The sequence below is a fragment of the Macrotis lagotis genome, chromosome X (assembly GCF_037893015.1).
Source record: "Macrotis lagotis isolate mMagLag1 chromosome X, bilby.v1.9.chrom.fasta, whole genome shotgun sequence".
NCBI classification, from domain to species: Eukaryota; Metazoa; Chordata; class Mammalia; order Peramelemorphia; family Peramelidae; genus Macrotis; species Macrotis lagotis.
In genome coordinates this window covers 632,946,428-632,968,782 of record NC_133666.1, presented here as the reverse complement: position 1 = coordinate 632,968,782, position 22,355 = coordinate 632,946,428, and the positions used below count along the sequence as shown (strand labels likewise).

At 39.7% G+C, this 22,355-nt stretch overlaps 2 protein-coding genes and 1 pseudogene across 2 annotated transcripts; all 3 read right to left on the bottom strand.

The window, feature by feature from the left end:
• Positions 1–2,084: 2,084 nt before the first annotated feature.
• On the bottom strand, positions 2,085–3,467 carry LOC141499489 (E3 ubiquitin-protein ligase TRIM11-like). Its single transcript, XM_074202184.1, has 2 exons — positions 2,965–3,467; positions 2,085–2,727 (listed from the first exon to the last, which is right to left on the bottom strand). Exons 1-2 carry the CDS (start codon positions 3,465–3,467, stop codon positions 2,085–2,087), a joined length of 1,146 nt encoding a protein of 381 aa, XP_074058285.1.
• A 6,039-nt stretch (positions 3,468–9,506) lies between these two features.
• On the bottom strand, positions 9,507–10,832 carry LOC141499488 (putative E3 ubiquitin-protein ligase TRIML1; annotated as a pseudogene).
• Positions 10,833–15,341: 4,509 nt separating this feature from the next.
• Positions 15,342–16,724, bottom strand: LOC141499486 (E3 ubiquitin-protein ligase TRIM11-like). Its single transcript, XM_074202183.1, has one exon. It carries the CDS (start codon positions 16,722–16,724, stop codon positions 15,342–15,344), a length of 1,383 nt encoding a protein of 460 aa, XP_074058284.1.
• Positions 16,725–22,355: the final 5,631 nt, after the last annotated feature.

Genomic DNA, 22,355 nt, shown 5'->3' with positions numbered 1-22,355 from the left:
ACAGAGACAGTCTTCCTTTATTCCAACAACCCTTTTATAACTAACTTACTAGAAGCCTGAAGCCCCTCCTTCCATTAAGCTGTGACCTTTCTTGGTGTTTAGCAGACTCCAGGTTCATTCATTCCTTTATCTTGTTTTAGTCGGTTACTGTTGACTATAAAATGAAGTCAGTAAGCGTGGGATACCACTGAACAATAACAGAAGCTTAAGAAGTCCCTACAATATGATAAGACCCTAAAGGAAGTGAATGCATTTTTACTTTTTATGGATAGGCATTTGGGTTCAGGACTTGGGAGGGAATAGTTCCTCTACCTTGAAGTGTTACTTTGAGGAAAGAACTTTAAATTAATTGAATGTCTAAAGGATGTTTGATTGAGATAGCAAAGGTTCTTGATTTTGGCCCACAGAAATCCATGGATATCCATTTATTAGTTCTTATTATGTACCAGGCCCTCTGGGAAGACAAAAAGAGACAGTCCCTGCCCTCAAGGAGCTTACAATCTATTAATGATCACTTGAAAGAATAGTGGATGTTTAACCATGAGGAGGGGGAAAAATGACAACTAGGGATATCTATTAGCTGCCTCTAAGTATTTAAGACTGTCATGTGGAAAAAAAGCTTAAGCTTAGTGTGTTTCTTTCCAAGAGCCAGAAGCAGGAACCAGCAGTTGGAAATTACAAAGAATGAAGCAGAAAACTTTCTCAAAATTCAAATTATGTAAAAGTGGAGCAGGTTGCCTAAGCAGGTAAGGAATGAATTCTCCTTAATTGAAGGTCTTCTAGCAAAAACTGAGATAACAAGCAATTGTTACATAGCAGAGGACATTTTTGTTTGAAGACCTCCAGAGGTTCTTTTAAATCTATAATCCTTTCCATAATTTTCTTCATCAATATAATGTTTTAAGCAAAGATAGGCTTGGTTTGATGGCATCTTCTGTCATCATTTCATGTTTATTCTTTTCTTTTAGTATATTGATTGTGAATCTGCCCAGACAAATCATCCCAAATAACTGATGGGATATGTTTTTCCATGGGAGATGACAGGTGTTTTTCCTGGTCATTAAAATACAGTTTCTGGAACACTAATTCACTGTCGATTGAGTTGTGAACTGATCCAATCCTTTTGGAGAGCAATTAGAAACTATGACCAAAGATCTTTGAAACTGCATATCCTTTGAATCAAAGATTCAAAAGACAATATGAAAAGGGGGGAAGACCCACATGCATGAAAGTGTTCCTAGTATTCTTCTTGTGGTTTCAAAGAATTGGAAATTGAGGGTAAGCCCGTTAATTGAGGAATGGTTAAACAAGTTGATGTATATGAATGGGATGAAATTCTATTGTTTAATAAGGCATGAGCAGGCAATTTCATGAAAATTCTGTAGTCTTAAAAGAGCTGATGCAGAGTGAAGTGAGAAGAACCCGGAGAACACTGTACACAGGAGCAAGAACATTGATGATCTACTCTGATACACTTAACTCTTCTGAATCATACAACAATCAAAGTCAGTTGGAAAAGGCTTGTGATAGACAATGTCATCCACATTCAAAAAAGAACTGTGGAGTTTAAGTGTAGAGGAATATATATTATGTTCATATTTTGAATTTGTTTTTCTTTCTCATGTTTTTCCCCCTCATGTTCTGATTCTTTCACAACATGATTAATATGGAAATATGTTTATGATGGTTGTTAACCTGTATAACTTCTATCAGATTACTTGCTGCCTTGGATGGGGGGGGGGAGGGTGTGACAGAAGGGAGAAGGGAGAAAACTGTGAAACTGAAAATCTTAAAAAATGAATGGTGAAAAATAGCTTTATATAAAATAGGAAAAAATAAAATACAAAAGGAATGATAATCAGTTCCAGTTTTATTTCTCAGTTAAACAGGAAATTTATTAAATCTCATCAACACTATAGGAAGCTGGTATACAGAGAACAAAAGTGAAACAATTATTGGTGTAACATAGCTCATATTATTATTTATGGCAGGGAGATTTTCATATTACAAAGTACATAGGAATTGGTATAACAGTGTCAGAAGTCCATCTAGCCAATAAGTATGGAAACCTTGATCTCTCTCCATTAGGCACAGATTGTGAGAGAGCAATCCTTTGTCTTAGACAGACAGAAGAAGGGCATGAGGTGTCCTGAGAATGAAGAGGTAGGAAAAGTATAAATTAGATATCTATTTTTCACATGATAAAATGATATCTCTCCATGCTCATAGTCAAGGAAAATTCCCACCTTTAAATCAAGCACACTGGCCTGGCGATATTTTGTATGGGAATAAAAATTGTGCTGGGCTTCAGCATAAAGATAGTACGAATTGTTTACATGTCCATTCCTAAGCACAAAGAAGTCTTGAAACTCATTTGATATGGTACAGATGCCAACACACCAGGCAGTGTTATTTGGCACCTCCACCTCCCAGTAATGTCTCCCTGAAATGAAGGACTGAGTCCCAAGAACTTGGGCAAAATCTGTTGTTCCCCAACTGTTGCTGGGAGCTTCTTCCTGAACACCTCCATATCTCACACTCTTCAGATCCTCAGATATGATGAGACCAGTTTCAGCTGTGTTGCAATCTAGAGTAATGTCCACTTTGAAATTGAAAATCCGTTCCAAAAGTCCAGGGATGGGTTGGATAGGGACAGATATATGGATGGCCTTTATTTCTTTTTGGAGCACAAATTCATTCCTGTTGAATATTCCTTTCACATCCTGGAGCATAACCAGATCTGGTTTTTTACATTCTTCCTCTAACTCTGTGATCCTCTCCCTTAATTCTTGACTCTGTTGGGATAATCTACCGATTCTCCTGCTTAGTCTTTCTAAACAGGTCACCCCCCCTTTTTGCAGATTTAATAGATAGGCATCCTTTTCCTCATGTAGGAATTTCATAAGCTTGTGAAATTCTGACAAAATATTCTTCTTTTGAATTTCTATTTCTTTCTCCATCATTGCAAATTTAATCTTCTCGTAGCTCACCTGTCCACCAACATCCTCACTTTTCTTCCACAAAGAAGTCACAGTTTCTTGGAGCTTCCCCTTGAAGTTCTCAGCAGCCTCATCTATACAACAGAGGTCATGAGTCTCATGCTCCTGAGATTGAGAACAGGACACACAGATTGGGCTCAGGTCATCCTCACAGAACAGCTTCTTCACTTTCTGATGAACCTCACACTTGCCATGTCCTTCAGGGTTGCAGAGACCACTGGGTCTTAGTTTTTTAAGAATGTCAGCCAGTTTCCCAAGTCTCTCATTGGCTTTGTATTCCCTCTGCTGGGAGACACTCCTGCATTCTGGACAGAGAAGAGTAGAGGCTTGCTGCCAGGTACTGAGGAGGCAAGAATGGCAAAAACTGTGGCCACACTGAATGGACACAGGTTTTGTGAAGAAATCCATGCAGATGGGACAGGTGACCTCTTTCTGGAGGTCTTCAATTGGCTCTGGACAAGAGATCATTTTGCCTTGTTTCTTCTGAGATGTTTACTTTAGCTTCAGAGTTCTGCCTTTTCCTCTGCTTGCAGTGCACACACTGTGAATCTGACCTTGGCTTATCCTAGCAACCCTTTTATAGCTTGCTGGAAGCTTGAAGCCCCTCCTTCCTTTCTTTGAAGAATGAAGTCTGCTGGTCCTTCAAGGTGTTAACTCTGTTCTTCTTTTTTTTAGATTTTTTTTTCAGGGCAATGGGGTTAGGCAGCTTGCCCAAGGCCACACGGCTAGGTAATTATTAAGTGCCAGGTACTCCTGACTCCAAGGCTGGTGCTCTGTCCACTGTGCCACCTAGCCACCCAACTCTGCTCTTTTTCATCAAGTTTTTTCCTCTACTTGCAGTGTACACAGGGACTCTGAGTCTTCCTTTATCCCAGCGGCCCTTTTAAAGCTCCCTGGAAGTCTGAAGCCCCACCTACCTTCAAGGTGTGACCTCTCCTGGTGTTCACAAGACCCCAGACATATTCACTTCTTTACCTGGGTCTATTCAGTGTCCTTGTAAGTTTAAGATCAGGAAGACTGGGACCTCTGAACAATAACAGAAACTTAATAAACCCCAGAATATGATAAAATCCAAAGGGAATGAATGCATTTTACCTTTTAGGTAGGCATATGGTTCAGGTCTAGGGAGGAGGGGTAATTTCTATGGACTGACCATATGTGTGATACTGCCTTTAGTTGAAATTGACACTTTGTATTTAAGAAATTGGAATGATTTGAGGATTGATTGGGATGCAAAAGGTTTTGCTTTCATTCCATAAAAATCCATCAATAACATTAAGTTCTTACTATGTACCAGGCCCACTGTGAAGTACTTGTGATAACACAAAGATATAGTCTTGCCTCCAAATAGCTAATAATCCAATAAAGATCACTTGTAGGAATAGTGGATGGCTAACCAAGGAAAGGAAACAACAAAAACAAAACAACTTAAGAGATATTATAATAGTTGTGTCTAAGTATTTAAGACACCTCATGTGGAAAAAAAGCTTAGGTTTATGTATTTCTTTCCAAATGCCTGAAGTAGGAACCACGGGTTGGAAATTAAAAAGAATGAAAAGGAAAATTTCATAACAATTCAAATTATATAAAAAGCAGAGTAGGTTGCCTCAGCATATAATGAATGAATTCTCCTTGATTGGAGATCTTGAAGCAGAAACTGAGATTACAAACTATGTTGGTTTTATTGAGGAGATTTTTTTTTGTGTTTGGGATTCATTCCCTTCTAAATCTATAATCCTTTTATCCTTTCACTAATTTTCTCCATCAATAACATCTTTAGTGCTATTATCCCTCAGTAGCATATTTAGTTTTTCTTGTTTGTCCTATCATTTCATTTTTATTCTCATTTAGTGTATTGATTATGAACTCTGCCCAGAAAAGTCAACCCTTTTTCTGTACACAAACAGCTGATGGGAAGCTTTCTTTCAGTGCATAGAATTTCTTTCAGAAATTTTTCCTAGTTATTACAATACAGTCAGTTTCTATGACTCTTAACTCATTTTTGGTGGAGTTGTATATTGATCCAACCCTTCTAGAGAGCAATTTTCAACTATGCCCAAAGGCCTTTAAAACACTGTATATTCTTTCATCCAAAGACTCCAAAGGGAATATAAAAAGGGGAAAATACCCACAAGTACAAAAATATTCCTAGTCCTCTTTTTGTAATCTCAAAAAATTGGAAATTGAGGGCATACCCATCAATTGAGAAATGACTGAACACTTGAGTAGCAAAATTGTGTGATAATCAATGATAGATTCAATTTCTCAACAATATAATGATCAGATAGTTCCAAAAGACTTGTGTTGGATAGTGTCATCCCCATTCAGACAAAGAATTATGGGTTAAATGCAGAACAGAGCATACTATGTTCACGGTTTTCAATTTGTTTTTCTTTGCCATGATTTTTTTCCCTTTTGTTCTTGTTCTTTCACCACAATAAATGGGGTATAGGCTGTGTTCAAAGACTAGTAGATTAGAAGATTAGTCCTTCTGTAATTAGCCCTTCTCAGAACTGCTTTCCACCTGAATCACCTAACTCTCACTTAAGTCTTGGAAAAGGTGAGGTGGATGATTTCCTGTAACTCTACCTCACTTAAATTGTATTTGTGTATACATCAAAAGACATTACTTATGCTTCTTTACCAATCCTCAAAGTCCCATGACAACAGGCAAGTGAAGAAACAACAAATGGCGATACACTGGGAGTTATAGTTACAACCCTGCACACAGGTATCCTAGGCCATAGAATCATTTCCCTACTGAAAGCAGCAGTGAGATTCTGTAGCCCCCAGGTGACTGAGCAGTCCTTTTAAGGATCAAACTGCTTAATTCCTGATGTGAGGAAGGGGTAATAAAAGGTGTCCTAAAAATTGTCTGCTTACCTAATCCTGGCCTGATTACCAAGGAAGTCAGGTGGGGAATCCCACAATGCAGCTGAGACCCTTCATTCACCACTCCTGCATTGAACATGCACACACTCATAGACAATACAAGATCCAATAGACTGGAAAGACAAACAGCTATTACAAGAGAATTCAACAGGTATTATATCTAAATAACAGTTCTGAGTGAAAAAAGACTGACAAATGAAGGGCAGCTTACTGAAGTCAGAGTTGAATACAAGTTTTTCTGGAGTGGTCACAGTGAAGGGGAGTGCCATGAAGCTGGAGTAGGTTTTGAAATCAAAACTAATCAAGTCAGCATTCTTGAATACCTACCAAAAGGAGTGAATTGCAGGCTCATGACAATGAGATTGCCACTCCAAGAAAATGCCATCCCACCATCATCAGTTCCTATGCATCCAACATGACAAACCTTGATGAAGTTAAAGAAAGTTTTGTGAAGACCTGGAGAAGCTTATCATCAGTGTATCAAAAGAAGACAAACTTATAATTTTGGGTGACTTTAATGCTAGAATAGGCTCAAATTACCAGAGATGGAAGGGAGTTCTTGCAAGGAATGGAGTTGGAAATAACAGCAATGGTTACCTACTGAATCCAAAGAGTGAGATGGAGACCAAAATTTGATAATGTACTTCATACCTACTATTGAAATATCTCATGACCTCATCATAAACACTATCTACCATTTACCTAAACACAATAAAACTTCCTGGATGCATTCTTGTAACTAACATTGACATCTAATAGACTATGTGATTATAAAGAGAAGAGACAGTAAGAATGTGAGAGTGACAAAGAAAATGTGTAGTGCAGAGTGCTGGACTGATCACAGACTCATCCTCTCCAAGCTAAATATTCACATTCAACCAAAGCAGCAGCCATAAGGCAAAATGACTGCTAGAATTTATGTCAAGAGATTAGAATGTGGGAACAATTTGTTGCTAAGTTTCAGGGAAAACTGAACCAACATACAGTTGGCAACAGTGGAGCAGAAGAAGAGTGGGCAGCTTTCAGAGATCTGTTATGTAGCACAACATTTGCTTACTTGGATCAGAACACAACTAAACATCAATATTGGTATGATGAAAATGATGGGGAAATACAGAAGCTGCTAAACGAAAAACAAGAACTCCATTACTAAGAAGTCAGTATTTAATTACATCAAAAGTAAAGTATTGAAGTACAATATCAATGTTTGTGAAATTCCTGTATAGAAAGGTGTCCGTGGCATCCTTCTGGGTCCTGTGAAACTCCTTAGAAATATAAATTTGGCTAGGTACCTTTGGGTCTGAAAGTAGTCTGACAGGACCTAAGTACTTGACCCTGGATGCCATGGATATAACATGAATTTGTCTAAGATTTAAAAAGCACCCTTGTTAACCCAATTATATTGCTGTTTCTGTAAAATTCCTACCTTCTCCCAAAACTGCCTCCCCTTCCAAAGATGTGGCTGACACCATAAGATAGTAAATTTTCACTCCCTCAAACTTGTGGGAAACTCATGGATATGTGACTCCCTCTATCTCAGGAAACATGTTTATACATGACACAAAGATCCTGACCCTTTCCCACTCTGTCCAGCCCCCTATCTGTACTGAGCCATATGTTTACATATTTTGTAGTAGTATGACAAGAAAATATAACCAAGAAATCAAGGATGCTTACATTGTCATCTCTATAAAGGTAAAGGGAATACTTTCCTGAAACAATTACAAGGGATTTCTTTTTTAGTCATTACTGGTAAGATTCTTGCCAGAGTTGTCCTCAAAAAGCTGATCCTTCACCTGTAAGATGGTTACCTCCCTGAGAGCCAAGGTGTCTTCAGAAAGGGTCAAGAACAATTAATATGGTGTTTGGGGCCCAACAACTCCAGGAAAAATGCCAGAGGTCTGTATACAACATTTGTAGATCTGACCAAGGCCTTTGGTACCATCAATCAAAAGGGTTTATGAAAAATTATGTCAAAATTTGGTTGCCCAGAGAAGTACATCAGTGATTTCATTATGGCATGCATGCCTGGGTTTTATATAGTGGATAATGTTCTCATGATTTTCTGGTCACAATGAAGTGAAAAAAGACTGTGTCCTTGCTCCCATACTTTTTTTTTAGGTTTTTGAAAGGCAATGGGGTTAAGTGGCTTGCCCAAGGCCACACAGCTAGGTAATTATTAAGTGTCTGAGACTGGATTTGAACCCAGGTACTCCTGACTCCAAGGCTGTTGTTTTATCCACTACACCACCTAGCTGCCCCTATTACGCCACCTAGCCACCCCTGCTCCCATACTTTTTAGCATGATGTTTTCAACCACATTACCAAATTCCTTCACTGAGGATGAACATGATCTCAAGCTCAGCTACTCTACTGATGGTAAATTCTTCAACCTGAAAGGGCTACATCATACCATCCATATGTAGAACCATTGATTACAGCAAATAGAGAAGTTTTGACTACTGTGGACAAGTTCATTTACCTTAGTAGTGGCCTTTCTAAGGAGGTACACATTGACAATGAGGTTGACACATGCATTGCCATAGCTAGCTCAGTATTTGGGAGACTCCAAACTAAAGTGTGGGAGAGAAGAGGTATTAGACTGACTACCAAACTGAAGGTCTATAGAGGAATTGTGCTGATTTCACTGCTGTATACCTGTGAAATCTGGACAACCTACCAGCCATGTAAGGAAACTGAAATGCTTCCATTTAAATTGTCTTAGGAAGATTCTGAAGATCTCCTGTCAGGAGAAGATACCAGGCACTGAAGTCCCTTCTCCAGCTAAACTGTCTAGCATTCCAACGTTATTACAGAAAGTATAACTATGATGGACTGGACACATTATTAAAATGCCAGAAGTACCCTTATCAAAAAGAATATTTTATAGAGAACTAAACACAAGGCAAGGACTCACAAGGTAGTCAGAAGAAGTGATTGAGGGACATCCTGAAGGTCTCTCTTAAGAACTTTAGAATTGATAGTACAGCATGAGAGACACTGGCACAGGACCACCCATCAGGACATGCCTTCAGCAGTGAGGGTGCTACACTCTATGAGGAAGCAGAATCAAAGCAGCTCAAGGAAGCATGACATACATAAGTTTAGAGTTAAGCACCCCAGGTGTGCAAACTGGACTTTTTGTGCCAACCTGGTAGAGTGTTGCAATCTCATAAGGGTCTTACCAGCCATAGTCAGATATACTGTAATTTGTCTCATAATAATCTCATTGTGGCCTTCTATAACAAAGGACAAGAACCAACCTGCCATTGTGACTGTGAGTGGATAAGAGGGAATAGAGGAAGACGGAAAAATGTGGAGCTCAAAATCTTGGGAAAAATGAATGTTACAACTATCTTTGGAACAGAGAAAATACAGAAAAAGGAAAAGAAATACAATCAGTTTAAATTTTTACATTTCACCAAGAATTTACTTAAATTCAACAAATGCTAGGTATCCCGTAGAGAGGAAAATGAAACAATTCCCAGTGTAACACTTTATATTGTAGTGGAATCAAGAGGGAATTGGAAAAGTTATTTGTAGCAGGGAGATTTCCATATGAAGTAGACAAGAATTGGTGTAAGAGTGACTTAAGTCTATCTGGCTTGATATCTCTCAATTAGGTACAGATTGTGAGAGAGCAATCCTTTGTCTTAGACAGAAGAAGGGTAGTAAGTGCTCTGAGAATGAAGTGTTAGGAAAAGCATAAATTAGATGTCTCTTTCACATGATAAAATGATATCTCTCCCTGGTCATAGTCGAGGAAAATGCCCACCTTTAAATCAAGCACATTGACCTGGCAGCATTGTGCATGGGAATAAAGATTGTGCTGGGTCTGAACAAAAAGATAGTAGGCATTTTTTACCTGTCTATTACTAAGCACAAAGAAGTCTTGAAAGTCTTTTTATTTGTTACAGATGCCAACACATCAGGCAGTGTTATTTGTTACTTCTACCTTCCAATAATATCTCTCTGAAGAGAAGGACTGAGTCCCAAGTACTTGGGCAAACTCTATTGGTCCCCGACTATTGTTGGGCATTTCCTCCTGGACACCTGCATATCTCACACTCTTCAGATCCTCAGTTATGATGAGACTGTGATCTGCTGTTGTGCAATCCAAAGTGATGTCCATTTTCAAACTGAAAATCTGTACCGTAAATCCAGGGATGAACTGGATAGGGATGGATATATGGATGGCCTCTGTTTCTTCTTGGAGCACAAGTTCATCCTGGAGCATATCCAAATCTGGTTTCTTCCATTCTTCCTCCAACTCTGTGATCTTCTCCATTAATTCTTGGCTCTGTTGGGTCAATCTATTTATTCTCCTGTTTAGTCTCTCCAAACCTCTTGTCCTCTCCTCCTCATGTAAGAGTTGTATGAGTTTATGGAATTCAGATAAAATATTCTTCTTTTGTATGTCTATTTCCTTCTTGAACAATGAAAATTTCGTCCTCTTATTCTTCAACTGCCGAGCAACAACCTCACTTTTCCTCCACAAAGAAGTCAGTTTCTTGGAGCTTCCCCCTGAAGTTCTCAGCAGCCTCATCTGTGCAGCAGAGGCTGTGAGTCTCATGCTCCTGAGATTGAGAACAGGACACACAGATTGGGCTCTGCTCATCCTCACAGAACAGCTTCTTCACTTTGTGATGAACCTCACACTTGCCATGTCCTTCAGGGTTGCAGAGACCACTGGGTCTTAGTTTTTTGAGAATGTCAGCCAGTTTCCCAAGTCTCACAATGGCTTTGTATTCCCTCTGCTGAGAGACACTCCTGTACTCTGGACACAAGAAAAGGGTAGAGGTTTCCTGCCAGCTGCTGTTGAGGCAAGAATGGCAAAAACTAGCCCCACTGAATGGACACTGGTTTTATGAAGCAAGTCATGCAGACAGGACAGATGACCTCTTTCTGGAGGTCTTCAACTGGGTCTGGACAAGAGGCCATTTTGCCCCACCTTATTTTTTAGATTTTGCAAGGCAATGGGGTTAAGTGGCTTGCCCAAGGCCACACGGCTAGGTAATTATTAAGTGTCTGAGGTCGGATTTGAACCCAGGTACTCCTGACTCCAAGGCCAGTGCTCTATCCACTGCACCACGTAGCCACCCTATTTTGCCTTATTTCTTCTGAGATGTTTACTTCAGCCTCAGAGCTCTGCCTTTTCCTCTGCTTGCAGTGTACACAATCTTGAATCTAGGCTTATCTCAACAGCCCTCATATTTTTTTTTCCTGGATCCCTGAAAACCTGAAGCCCTCCCTTCTTTCCTTCCATATGTGAATGCTCCTGGTGGTCAACCTCTGAGCTCTCTCTTCTCGAAGTACACACACACACACACACACACACACACACACACACACACACACAGAATTTGAATCTTGGTTTATAGATCCCCTGGAAATCTGAAGGGGGGGGAAGCTTCTCTCAAGGTGTGAACTCGGCAGGTTTTCAACAGGTGTTTTTAGAGCCCTACTTTTATCTCTCCTTGTAGTGTACTGAAAGAATCTGAGTTTTCCCTTAACCCAGCACCCCTATTATAGCTAGCTCTCTGGAAGCCTGAACCCCTCCTTCCTCCAAGGTGGGTTCTCTTCTGGTGTTCACTAGACCCCAGGCTTATTCACTCCTTCACCTTATTCTAGTCAGTGATATTGTGAGGAGAAAATGTGATCAAGAAGAGTGGGACACCCCTGAACAATAACAGGGACTTAATAAGATCCTACAATATAAGACCCCAAAAGGAGTGTTTGCAGTTTTATTATTTTCTGTATAGGCATTGTTCAGACTTGGTAGAGGATAGTTACTCTGCCATGAATTGTTAATTTCTAGGGAAGAAACTTCAATGAATTGGCTGTCTAAAGGATGTTTGACTGGGATGGAAAAAATTCTTGATTTCATTCAAGTTATAGAAAAGTGGAGCAGTTTTCCTCAGTTGATAATATATAAATTCTCCTTAGATGAAGATCTTCCAGTAAAAACTGAGATAACAATACATTGGCTAAGATAAGATACATTGGTTACATAGCAGAGGACATCCTTTCCCTAATTTTCTCAATCAAAAACATGCTTAATGCAAGGATGGTCTTATCTTGATTGCATGTACTATCATTTCAGTTTTATTCTTGTTTAGTCTGTTCATTTTGAACTCTGCCAAGATGTCAGCCCTTTGCCTATACAGGTGATGGGGAACATTCTTCCAGTGTGTATTTTTTCTTATTCTGGCTATTAAAATGTTTCTGAGACACTATTGAAATATTATTGTTCAATAAGAAATCATAAATAGGCAAAGTTAAGAAAATTCTTTAGAGACTTACAAGAAATGATGAAAAGTGAAGAGAGTAGAACCAGAACGATGCACACATGAGTGTGAAAATTGTGTGATGATGAGCTATAATAGACTTAGCTCTTCTCAATAAAACAATGATTAAAGACAGTTTCAAGAGTTGTGAGGGATAATGTCTTCCACATTCAAAGAACTTTGGAGTCTAAAGGTAGAGCCAAGCATACTTGTTCAAGATTTAAAATTTATCTTTGCCATAGTTTTTTACCTTTTGTTTTGATTCTTCCACAACAGGACTAAAATGAATATATATATCTTTGCAAGGCAATGAGGTTAAGTAGCTTGCCCAAGGCCACACAGCTAGGTAATTATTAAGTGTCTGAGGCTGGATTTGAACTCAGGTACTCCTGACTCCAGGCCTAGTGCTCTATCCACTGCCCCACCTAGCTGCCCCTGAACTATGTTTTAAAATGATTGTTAATCTTTATAACCTCAATCAGATTAGTTGGCATCATGGAGTTGAATGAGGAGGGAGGGAAGAAAAGAAGGGAAGAAAAATGTATAACTCAAAATCTTTCAAAAATATATGTTAAAATGCTCAAAGGGCAACAAAAATGTACATACCTTTTGATCCAGCAATACCACTGAAGAGATGATAAAAAAGGTAAAAACATCACTTGTACAAAAATATTCATAGCAGTCCTGTTTGTGGTGGCAAGGAACTGAAATTAAGTAAATGTACTTCAGTTGGGGAATGGCTTAACAAACTGTGGTATATGTATGTCATGGAACACTATTGTTCTATTAGAAACCAGGAGGGATGGGAATTCAGGGAAGCCAGGAGGGATTTGCATGAACTGATGCTGAGTGAGATGAGCAGAACCAGAAAAACACTGTACACCCTAACAGCAACATGGGGGCAATGATCAACCGTGCTGTGCTTGCTCATTCCATCAGTGCAACAATCAGGGACAATTTGGGGCTGTCTGCAATGAAGAATATCATCTGTATCACAAGGAAGAATTGTGGAGTTTGAAGAAAGACCAAGGAGTACTTAGGGGGAAAACTGATATTTTATTGTCTGATCTTGCTATCTCTTATACTTTATGTTTCTTCCTTAAGGATATGATTTCTCTCTCATCATATTCAATTTGGATCAATGTATACCATGGAAACAAGGTAAAGACTGCTAACTGCCTTCTGTGGGTGGTGGAGGGAGGGAAGTAAGATTAAGGGAAAAATTGTAAAACTCAAAATAAATAAAATTATAAATATATGTGTGTGTTAAAACTATCTTTGGAAAAAGAAAATACTAAAAAAGGAAAAGAAATAAAATCAGCTTTATTTTTATTTTACATTTCAAGAAGTAATTAATAAAACTCAACAGCATTCTAGGAACTTGATAGAGAATAAAATGAAAGAATTCTTGGTGAAACATAATTTATATTTTAGAGAGGTTAAGAAGGATTTGGAAAAGTTGTTACTGGTAGAAAGGAAAGAAGCTTCAGTGATTTCCATATAATAGACACAATTGGGTTTACACTGCCTGAAATTCCTTTGGCCAATAAGTTTGTAAATCTTGATCTCTCTCTCTATTAGATGCAAACTGTGAGAGAGTAAGCCTTTGTCTTAGAAAGACAGAAGGGCATGAATTGTCTGAGAATGAGGTGGTAAGAAAAGCGTAAATTAGATATCTATTTTTCACATGATAAAATGATAATCTCTCCATGTTCACAGTCAAGGAAAATGCCCACCTTTAAATCAAGCACATTGGCCTGGCAATATTATGCATGGGAATAAAGATTGTGTTGGGCCTGGGCAAAGAGATATAGGAATTGTTTACCTGTCTATTACTAAGCACAAAGAAGTCTTGAAAGTCTTTTGATTTGTTACAGATGCCAACATGCCAGGCAGTATTATTTGGTACCTCCACCTCCCAGTAATATCTCCCTGAATTGAAGGACTAAGTCCCAAGTACTTGGGCAAAATCTGGAGGTCCCCAGCTGTTGCAAGGGCCTCAAACCCTAGACACCTCTATAACTCATACTCTGCAGATTGTCAGTGAAAATAAGATGGAAATCAGCTAGCTGTGTTGCAATCTAGAATGATGTCCACTTCCAAACTGAAAACTCATTCCATAAGTCCAGGGATGGTTCAGTTAGGGATGAATATTACTTTTTTTTTGGAGAACAAACTCAAACCTGTTGAATATACCTTTCACATCCTGGTGCAAATCCAAATCTGGTTTCTTAAATTTTTCCTCTAATTCTGTGATCTTCTCCATTAATTTTTGACTCTGATGGGTCAATAAAACTGTGTATATCCTTTCATCTAAAGATCTCAAAGAGAATATAAAAAATGGAAAGATTCACATGTACAAAAATATTCTTAGTTCTCTTTTGTGCATTCAAAGAGTTGGAAAATGAGGGCAGACCCATCGGTTTAGGAATGGCTGAACAAGTGGTTCTATTATGAATAGGATGGAATACTATTATTTCAATAATAAATCATGAGTGGGCAAATTTCAGAAACTTCTCTAGAGACTTAGAAGAACTGATGGAAAGGAAAATGAGTAGAAGCAAGAGAACATTATACATATGAGTAACAATAAACTATAATAGACTCAATAAAAAAAATGACCGGAGAGAGTTCCAAAAGAGTTGTGATGGAAAAAGTCATCCACATCCAGACAAAGGACTTTGGAGTCTAAAGGCAGAGCAAAGCATACTATGTTCAAAATTATTAATTTGTCTTTCTTTATCATTTTGTTCTGATTTTTCCACAACATGACTAATGTGGAAGTATGATTGAAGGCAATTGTTAACTTATATAATGTCTATCAGATTTCTTGCTGTCTTGGACTGGGGATGGGTGGGGGCAAGGAGAAGAAGGGAGAAACATGTGAAAATAAAAATCTTACAAAAATCTATGTTAAAATTATCTTTCGAAGAAAAGAAAGGGTTAAAAATGGAAAAGAGATATAAACAATTTTGTTTTTATTATACATTTCAACAAGCATTTAATAAACATCAACAACAATCTAAACACCAGAAAGACAATGAAATGAAAATTCTTGGTATAACATACATTCAATTATTTTCATGTAACAGAGTAGGCATAATTGGGTTAACAGTGCCTGAAATACAACTGGCCAATAAGGAAGTAAACATTGATGACTCAATTAGGTACATATTGTGAGAGAGCAATCCTTTGTCTTAGACAGACAGAAGAAGGGCAGGACTCGCTCTGAGAATGAAGTGGCATGAAAAGCATAAATTAGATATCTCTTTTTCACATGATAAAATGATATCTCTCCCTGTTCATAGTCCAGGAAAATGCCCACCTTTAAATCAAGCACACTGGCCTGGCGGTATTTTGTATCCGAATAAAGATTGTGCTGGACCTGGGCAAAAAGATAGTAGGAATTATTTACCTGTCTATTACTAAGCACAAAGAAGTCTTGAAAGTCTTTTGATTTGCTACAGAAGCCAACACACCAGGCAGTGTTATTGGGTACCTCTACCTCCCAGTAATATTTCCCTGAAGTAAAGGACTGAGTCCCAAGTACTTGGGCAAATTCTATTAGCCCCCGACTATTGTTGGGCATTTCCTCCTGGTCACCTCCATATATCACACTCTTCAGATCCTCAGTTATGATGAGACCATGATCTGCTGTTGTGCAATCCAGAGTAATGTCCACTTTCAAACGGAAAATCTGTTCCATAAGTCCGGGGATGCGCCGGATAGGGATGTATGTATTGACGGGCTCAGTATCTTTTTGGAGCACAAGTTCCCCCTTCTTCAATACTCCTTTCACATCCTGGAGCAAATCCAAATCTGGTTTCTTACATTCTTTCTCCAACTCAGTGATTTTCTCCCTTAATTCTTGACTCTGTTCAGTCAATTCACTGATTCTCCTATTTTGTCTCTCTAAAGTACTTCTCCCCTCTGTTTGAAGATTTGATAGATAGGCATCCTTTCCTTCATGAAGGAGTTCTATGAGTTTATGGAATTCAGACAAAATATTCTTCTTTTGAATGTCTATTTCCATTCCTAACAAAGAAAATTTTGTGGTCTCAATCTTCAACTGCCGAGCAACAACCTCACTTTTCTTCCACAAAGAAGTCACAGTTTCTTGGAGCTTCCCCCTGCAGTTCTCAGCAGCCTCATCTGTGCAGCAGAGGCTGTGAGTCTCATGCTCCTGAGATTGAGAACAGGACACACAGATTAGGCTCTGGTCATCCTCACAGAACAGCTTCTTCACTTTCTGATGAACCTCACATTTGCCATGTCCTTCAGGGTTGCAGAGACCACTGGGTCTGAGTTTTTTGAGAATGTCAGCCAGTTTCCCAAGTCTCACATTGGCTTTGTATTCCCTCTGCTGGGAGACACTCCTGCACTCTGGACAGAGAAGAGTAGAGGCTTGCTGCCAGCTTCTGAGGAGGCAAGAATGGCAAAAACTGTGGCCACACTGAATGGACACTGGTTTTGTGAAGAAATCCATGCAGATGGGACAGGTGACCTCTTTCTGGAGGTCTTCCACTGACTCTGGACAAGAGGCCATTTTGCCTTGTTCCTTCTGAGATGTTTACTTTGGTCTCAGAGTTCTGCCTTTTCCTCTGCTTGCAGTACACACAGTGAATCTGAGTCTTGCCTTATCTCAGCAGCCCTCATATATCTCCCCAGAACCTTGAAAACCTGAAACCCTCCCTTCCTTCCTTCCACATGTGAATGCTCTTCGTGGTCAGGCTCTGAGCTCTACCTGCACCTCTGCTTGTAGGGCTCACAGAGAATCTGAGACTTGGCTTAAGCCAGCAGCCCTTTTATAGTTCCCTGGAAACCTGAAATCTCTCCTTCTCCCAAGGTGTGAATTCTGCTGCTTCTTCAAGGTGTAAACTCTGTTGGTTTTCACCACTTGCATTCTTCCTGATCAGAGCTCTACTTTTTCTTCTCCTTACAGTGTACACACAGAATCTCAATCTTCCCTCACCCCACTTAGTCCTATTATAAATCCCTGGGACCCTGAAGCCCTTCCCACCTTTAAGGTGTGAATTCCATTCGTTTTTCACCACTTGTTTTCTTTTTTTTTCTGATTGTCTTTTTTTATTTATTTTTTTATTCTCATTTTGTACAAATGTTTTTTTACATTAATAAAATATTCTTGTTCACAAGTAAACAAAATACCCCTCCTCCCCCATGAATATAGATAGACTTGTTTGGGCAAACAAAGTAAAGGGGAGAGAAAAAAATTAAAATAAAAAATATAATAATAGTAATAATTGTAGGTATGGTCAGGTTCCTCAATGGACAAAGCACCAGCCCTGGAGCCACGAGCACCCGAGACCATATCCAGCCTCTTCAACCCAACAATCACCCAGCCGTGTGACATGCAAGCCACCCGATCACCACTGACCTGCAAAAACCAAAAAAAGAAAGAAAAACAAGACCCAAAATAAAATCAAATAGTAATAATAGTAGGGGTGGCTGGGTGACAGACAGAGCATTGGCCCTTGAGCCAGGAGCACCTGGGTCCAAATCAGGCCCCAGACACCCAAAGATCACCCCGCTATGTGGCCCCAGGCAGGCCATCCAGCCTCACTTGCCCTGCACCCTCTCCCAAATAATCATAACAAAAAAATGTGCTTGAGTCTTGGTTCCAACACCAACAACTCTGTCATGGGTGGATCTCATTCTTTATGATAAGTCCATCACAAAAGTTATTTCCATATTTTTCCACCGTTGCCATTGCTGATCCCAACTCCCTCCTTTCTTATTTCTCCACTACCATGTACTCTATTTTCTCTCATTTCACTATGACTCCGCTGTAGTGTCGGTGAGTGGCGCAGCAGACAGATCCCTGGTCCTGGGGCCAAGAAGCCCTGAGCCCCCCTACCACCCCTTAGGCCCAGAATCCACCCAGCCCTGTGGTCCTGGGCAGGCCTTGCATTCCCAGCCCCTTGCAAGAAGTAAGAAAGAAAATGTGTTATATCTGGCCACTCTCCCCCCATGGTCCATCCTCTCCTCCTTTATTCACATCCCCACCCCTTCCCCCTGCTCCCCCCTCCTTCTTACTCCAGATGTCTATACCCCATTGAGTATATTTGCTGTTTCCTCTCCTAGCCATCTCTGATGAGAGCAAAGTTTCCCTCATTCCCCCTTGCCTCCCCCCTTCCATATCATTGCAATAGCTCATTGTAATAAAAAAAATCTTATGTGAAATATCTTGGACTGGAAATTCCTCCCTCTCCTTTTTCTTTCTCCCATTCCATTTCCCTTTTTTTCTATTGACTCCATTTTTACACCATATTTTATCTTCGAATTCAGCTTTCTCCAGTGTTTCAACTATAAAAGCTCTCTCTACCTGCTCTATTAACTGAGAAGGTTCATATGAGTATTATCAGTGTCATTTTTCTATGCAGGAATGCATGCAGTTCATCCTCATTAAGTCCCTCATATTTCCCCCCTCTCCTCCAATCTCCATGCTTCACCTGAGTCCTGTATCTGAAGATCAAACCTTCTGTTCAGCTCTGGCCATTCCAAAAGGAACATTTGAAATTCCCCTGGTTCATTGAAAGTCCATCTTTTTTCCCTGGAAAAGGACATTCAGCCTTGGTGGGTAGTTCATTCCTGGCTGCATTCTAAGCTCCCTTGCCTTCTGGTACATTGTATTCCAAGCCCTACGAGCTTCCAATGTAGCTGCTGCTAAGTCCTGTGTGATCCTGACTGCAGCTCCACGATATTTGAACTGTGTCCTTCTGGCTGCTTGTAATATTTTCTCTTTGACTTGGGAGTTCTGGAACTTGGCTATAATATTCCTATGGGTTTGTTTTTTGGGATCTCTTTCTCTGGGGGATCGGTGGATTCTCTCCATTTCTATTTTGCCCTCTGCTTCTAGGATATCAGGGCAATTTTCCTGTAGTAATTCTTTGAAAATGATGTCAAGGCTCTTTTCCTGATCATGACTTTCAGGTATTCCAATAATTTTTAAACTGTCTTTCCTAAGTCTGTTTTCCATATCAGTTGTTTTTTCAATGAGATATTTCACATTTTCTTCTAATTTTTCATTTTTTTTTGTTTTGAAGTATTGATTCCTAATTTCTGTTAAATTCATCAGTCTCCCTGAATTCTATTCTTTGTCTGAAGGATTTGTTCTCCTCAGAGAGTTTTCTTATCTCTTTTTCCATCTGGCCAATTTTGCTTTTTAAAGCATTCTTCTCCTCAATAACTTTTTGAACTGTTTTATCCATTTGACCTAAGCTGGTTTTTAGCATGCTATTTTCTTCAGCATTTTTTTTGGATTTCCTTGACTAAGCTACTGACTTCATTTTCATGTTTTTCCTGCATCTCTCTCCTTTCTTTTCCCAGTTTTTCTTCCAACACCCTCATTTGATTTTCAAAGTCTTTTTTGAGCTCTGTCATAGCCTGAGCCCAATTTCTGTTTTACTTGGCGTCTTTAGATGCAGGAGCTTGTGCTTCCTCATCTTCAGACTGAGTATTTTGGTCCTTCTTGGGCTCATTTGCAAAATATTTCTCAATAGTCTTCTTTTTGTTTCTCTGCTTGCTCATTTTCCCAGGCTGGGCCTGGTTTGGGGTGTTTCTTGAGCTTTTGGGACACTCCCACAAGGGTCTCAGTGTGTGAGGCTCTGTCCCCCCTCCTGTTCTGTGAATGACCATAAGGACCTCCCTCTTCCATGGGGCTGAGGTGGGGGTGCCCAGCTGTTCTGTGGAGGAGCCTAGACTGCTATCAGGATCTGAATGTGGTCAGAGCCACAGAGTCCTATTCCAGAGGAAGAGGACAGAGCTCTGCTGTCTCTCTTCACTCCCCCCCCCCCCACCTCAGCTCAATGGGCCCAAGCCGTGGGGGCTCCTGCTTACCAGCTCCTCCTGCTTCTATTTCCTGGATCAGGGCTGGGGAAAGACCATGCTGCTAGCTGTGTGCCCTGAGGGCTGGGCTCCTCTTGCTTGCTCTGTCAGAGGTCCCCCGCTGTTCCCCCTCTTTGTGCCCGGTGCTCCTCAGGGTGCAGCTCAGGACACTCCCCCGCTGCTGGAAGCTGAGACTTCCAGCGCCCTGCGCTGCCTCCAGAAGGCTGAGGTTCTGGCTCTGGCGGGCCACCCCTCTGGTGGGCTGCCTCTCCAATCCCGGGGAGCAGAGCCTTTCTGCTCTTTTCCAGGTTACCTTGAGTAGGAGAACTGCCTCACTGGGACCCTTTGTAGGTTCTGTCTCTCAAAAGGTTAGTTTGAGTCCTTAGCTGATGAATTTTATCAGAGAGCTCTTAAGACTGGATCCCTTCTTGTGGACATCTTGGCTCCACCTCTACCACTTGTTTTCTTCAGTCAGAGCTCAGCTTTTCCCTTTCCCTGTTGTGTACACAATGAATCTCAAATCCTCCTTTATCCCAGTAGCCCTATTATAGCTCCCTGGAAGCCTGAAACCCCTACTTTCTGCAAGATATGATCTCTCCTGCTATTCCCCTTGTTCTATTCAGAGTTATTGTAGAGGATAAAATGAAATCAGGAACAGTGGGACACCACTGAACAATGATTGATACTTAATACATTCCTACAATATATGCTCAAACTGAAAAGGGAATAAATGTAATTTTATCTTTTATGCATAGGCATATGCTTCAGTACTTGGATGGAGATAGTTCCACTGCCTTGGAGGGCCACATTTTAGGGAAGAAGCTTTAATGAATTGAATGTCTAAAATGTGCTTGATTGGGATGGCAAAAGTTCTTGCTTCCATTTCATAGATATTCACTGATAATCATTTATGTTCTTACTGTGAACCCAGCTCTCTGTAAAATGTCGGGGATACAAAAAGAGACAGTCCCTGCCCACAAGGAGTTTACAAGCTGATAAAGTTTACAAGAAGCAATGATGGATGTTTAACCAGAAGAAGGGGAAAACAAGACCAGGTAGAGTTGTCTAAAAGTTGTGCCCAAGTATTTAAGACTTGTCATGAGGATAAAAGCTTAGGCATTTTGTGTTTCTTTCCAAAAGCCAAGACTAGTTGGACATTACAAAGAATGAAAGGGAAAACTTCCTCAAAATTCAAGTTATATAAAAGTGGCCCAAGTTTTCTGAGCAGGTAATGAATGCTCCTTACCTGGAGGTCTTCAATAAAACTGAGGCAACAAGGTAAGCTGGCTTTATAGAAGAGATTTTTGTTGTGTTTGGGATTCAGTTAGATCTTGTCTTCTAAATATATATAATCCTCTGTTCTTGCCCCAATTTTCTCCATTAATAGTATGTTTAATGCAAGGATGAACTTTTCCTGATTGCATATCCTATCGTTTCAGTTTTATTCATCTCATTTCTTGTGTTGATTTTGAACTCTGCCCAGACAAGTCAGTCCTTTGCCTGTACATAAACAGCTGATGGGGAACTTTCATCCAGTGGAGAAGACAGATGTTATTCCCTATTCTTTAAAATAAAATCAGTTTCTGAGAAACTTGGTTCATGGTTCCTGGAGTTGTGCACTGATTCAACCTTTCTGGAGGGTAATTCAGACATATGCCCAAAGGGCTATGAAACTCTGTATATCCTTTCAACCAAATAGAATATTAAAAAGGGTAAAAGGCTCATGAGTGCAAAAATATTCCTAGTTCTCATTTTGTTTTCAAGAATTAGAAACTGAGGGCAGACACATCAATTGAAGAATGTCTGAACAAATGGTTGTTTATGAATGGGATGGAATATTATGGTCAATAAGAAATCACAAGCAGATAAATTTCAGAAACTTCTCTAGAGATTTAGAGGAACTGATGCAAAGGAAAGTGAGTAGAAGCTGGAGATCATGGTACACATGAGTAGCAACATTGTGCGATCATCAACTTTGATGGACACGATAAAACAATGATCAGAGATAGTTCCAAGAGAGTTGTGATGGACAATGTCATCCACATCCAGACAAAGGACTTTGGAGTCTAAAGGCAGAGCAAAGCATACTATGTTCAAGATTTTTGATTTGTCTGTCTTCACCATATTTTTTTACCTTTTGTTCTGATTTTTCAGCAGCATGACTAATATGGAAGTATGGTTGAAGGCCATTTTTAACTTGTATAATTTCTATCAGATTTCTTGCTGTCTTGGACTGGGGATGGGTAGGAGCAAAGAGAGGAAGGGAGAAATATGTGAAAATGAAAATCTTACAAAAATATATGTTGCAATTATCTTTGGAAAAAAGAAGAGG

Coding starts and splice junctions, on each gene's coding strand:
- LOC141499489 (XM_074202184.1), bottom strand. CDS start 3,467: ATGATCTCTTGTCCAGAGCCAATTGAAGACCTCCAGAAAGAGGTCACC. Junction 2,728..2,964: donor TACGAGAAGATTAAATTTGC/AATGATGGAGAA, acceptor TCTGGTTATGCT/CCAGGATGTGAAAGGAATAT.
- LOC141499486 (XM_074202183.1), bottom strand. CDS start 16,724: ATGGCCTCTTGTCCAGAGTCAGTGGAAGACCTCCAGAAAGAGGTCACC.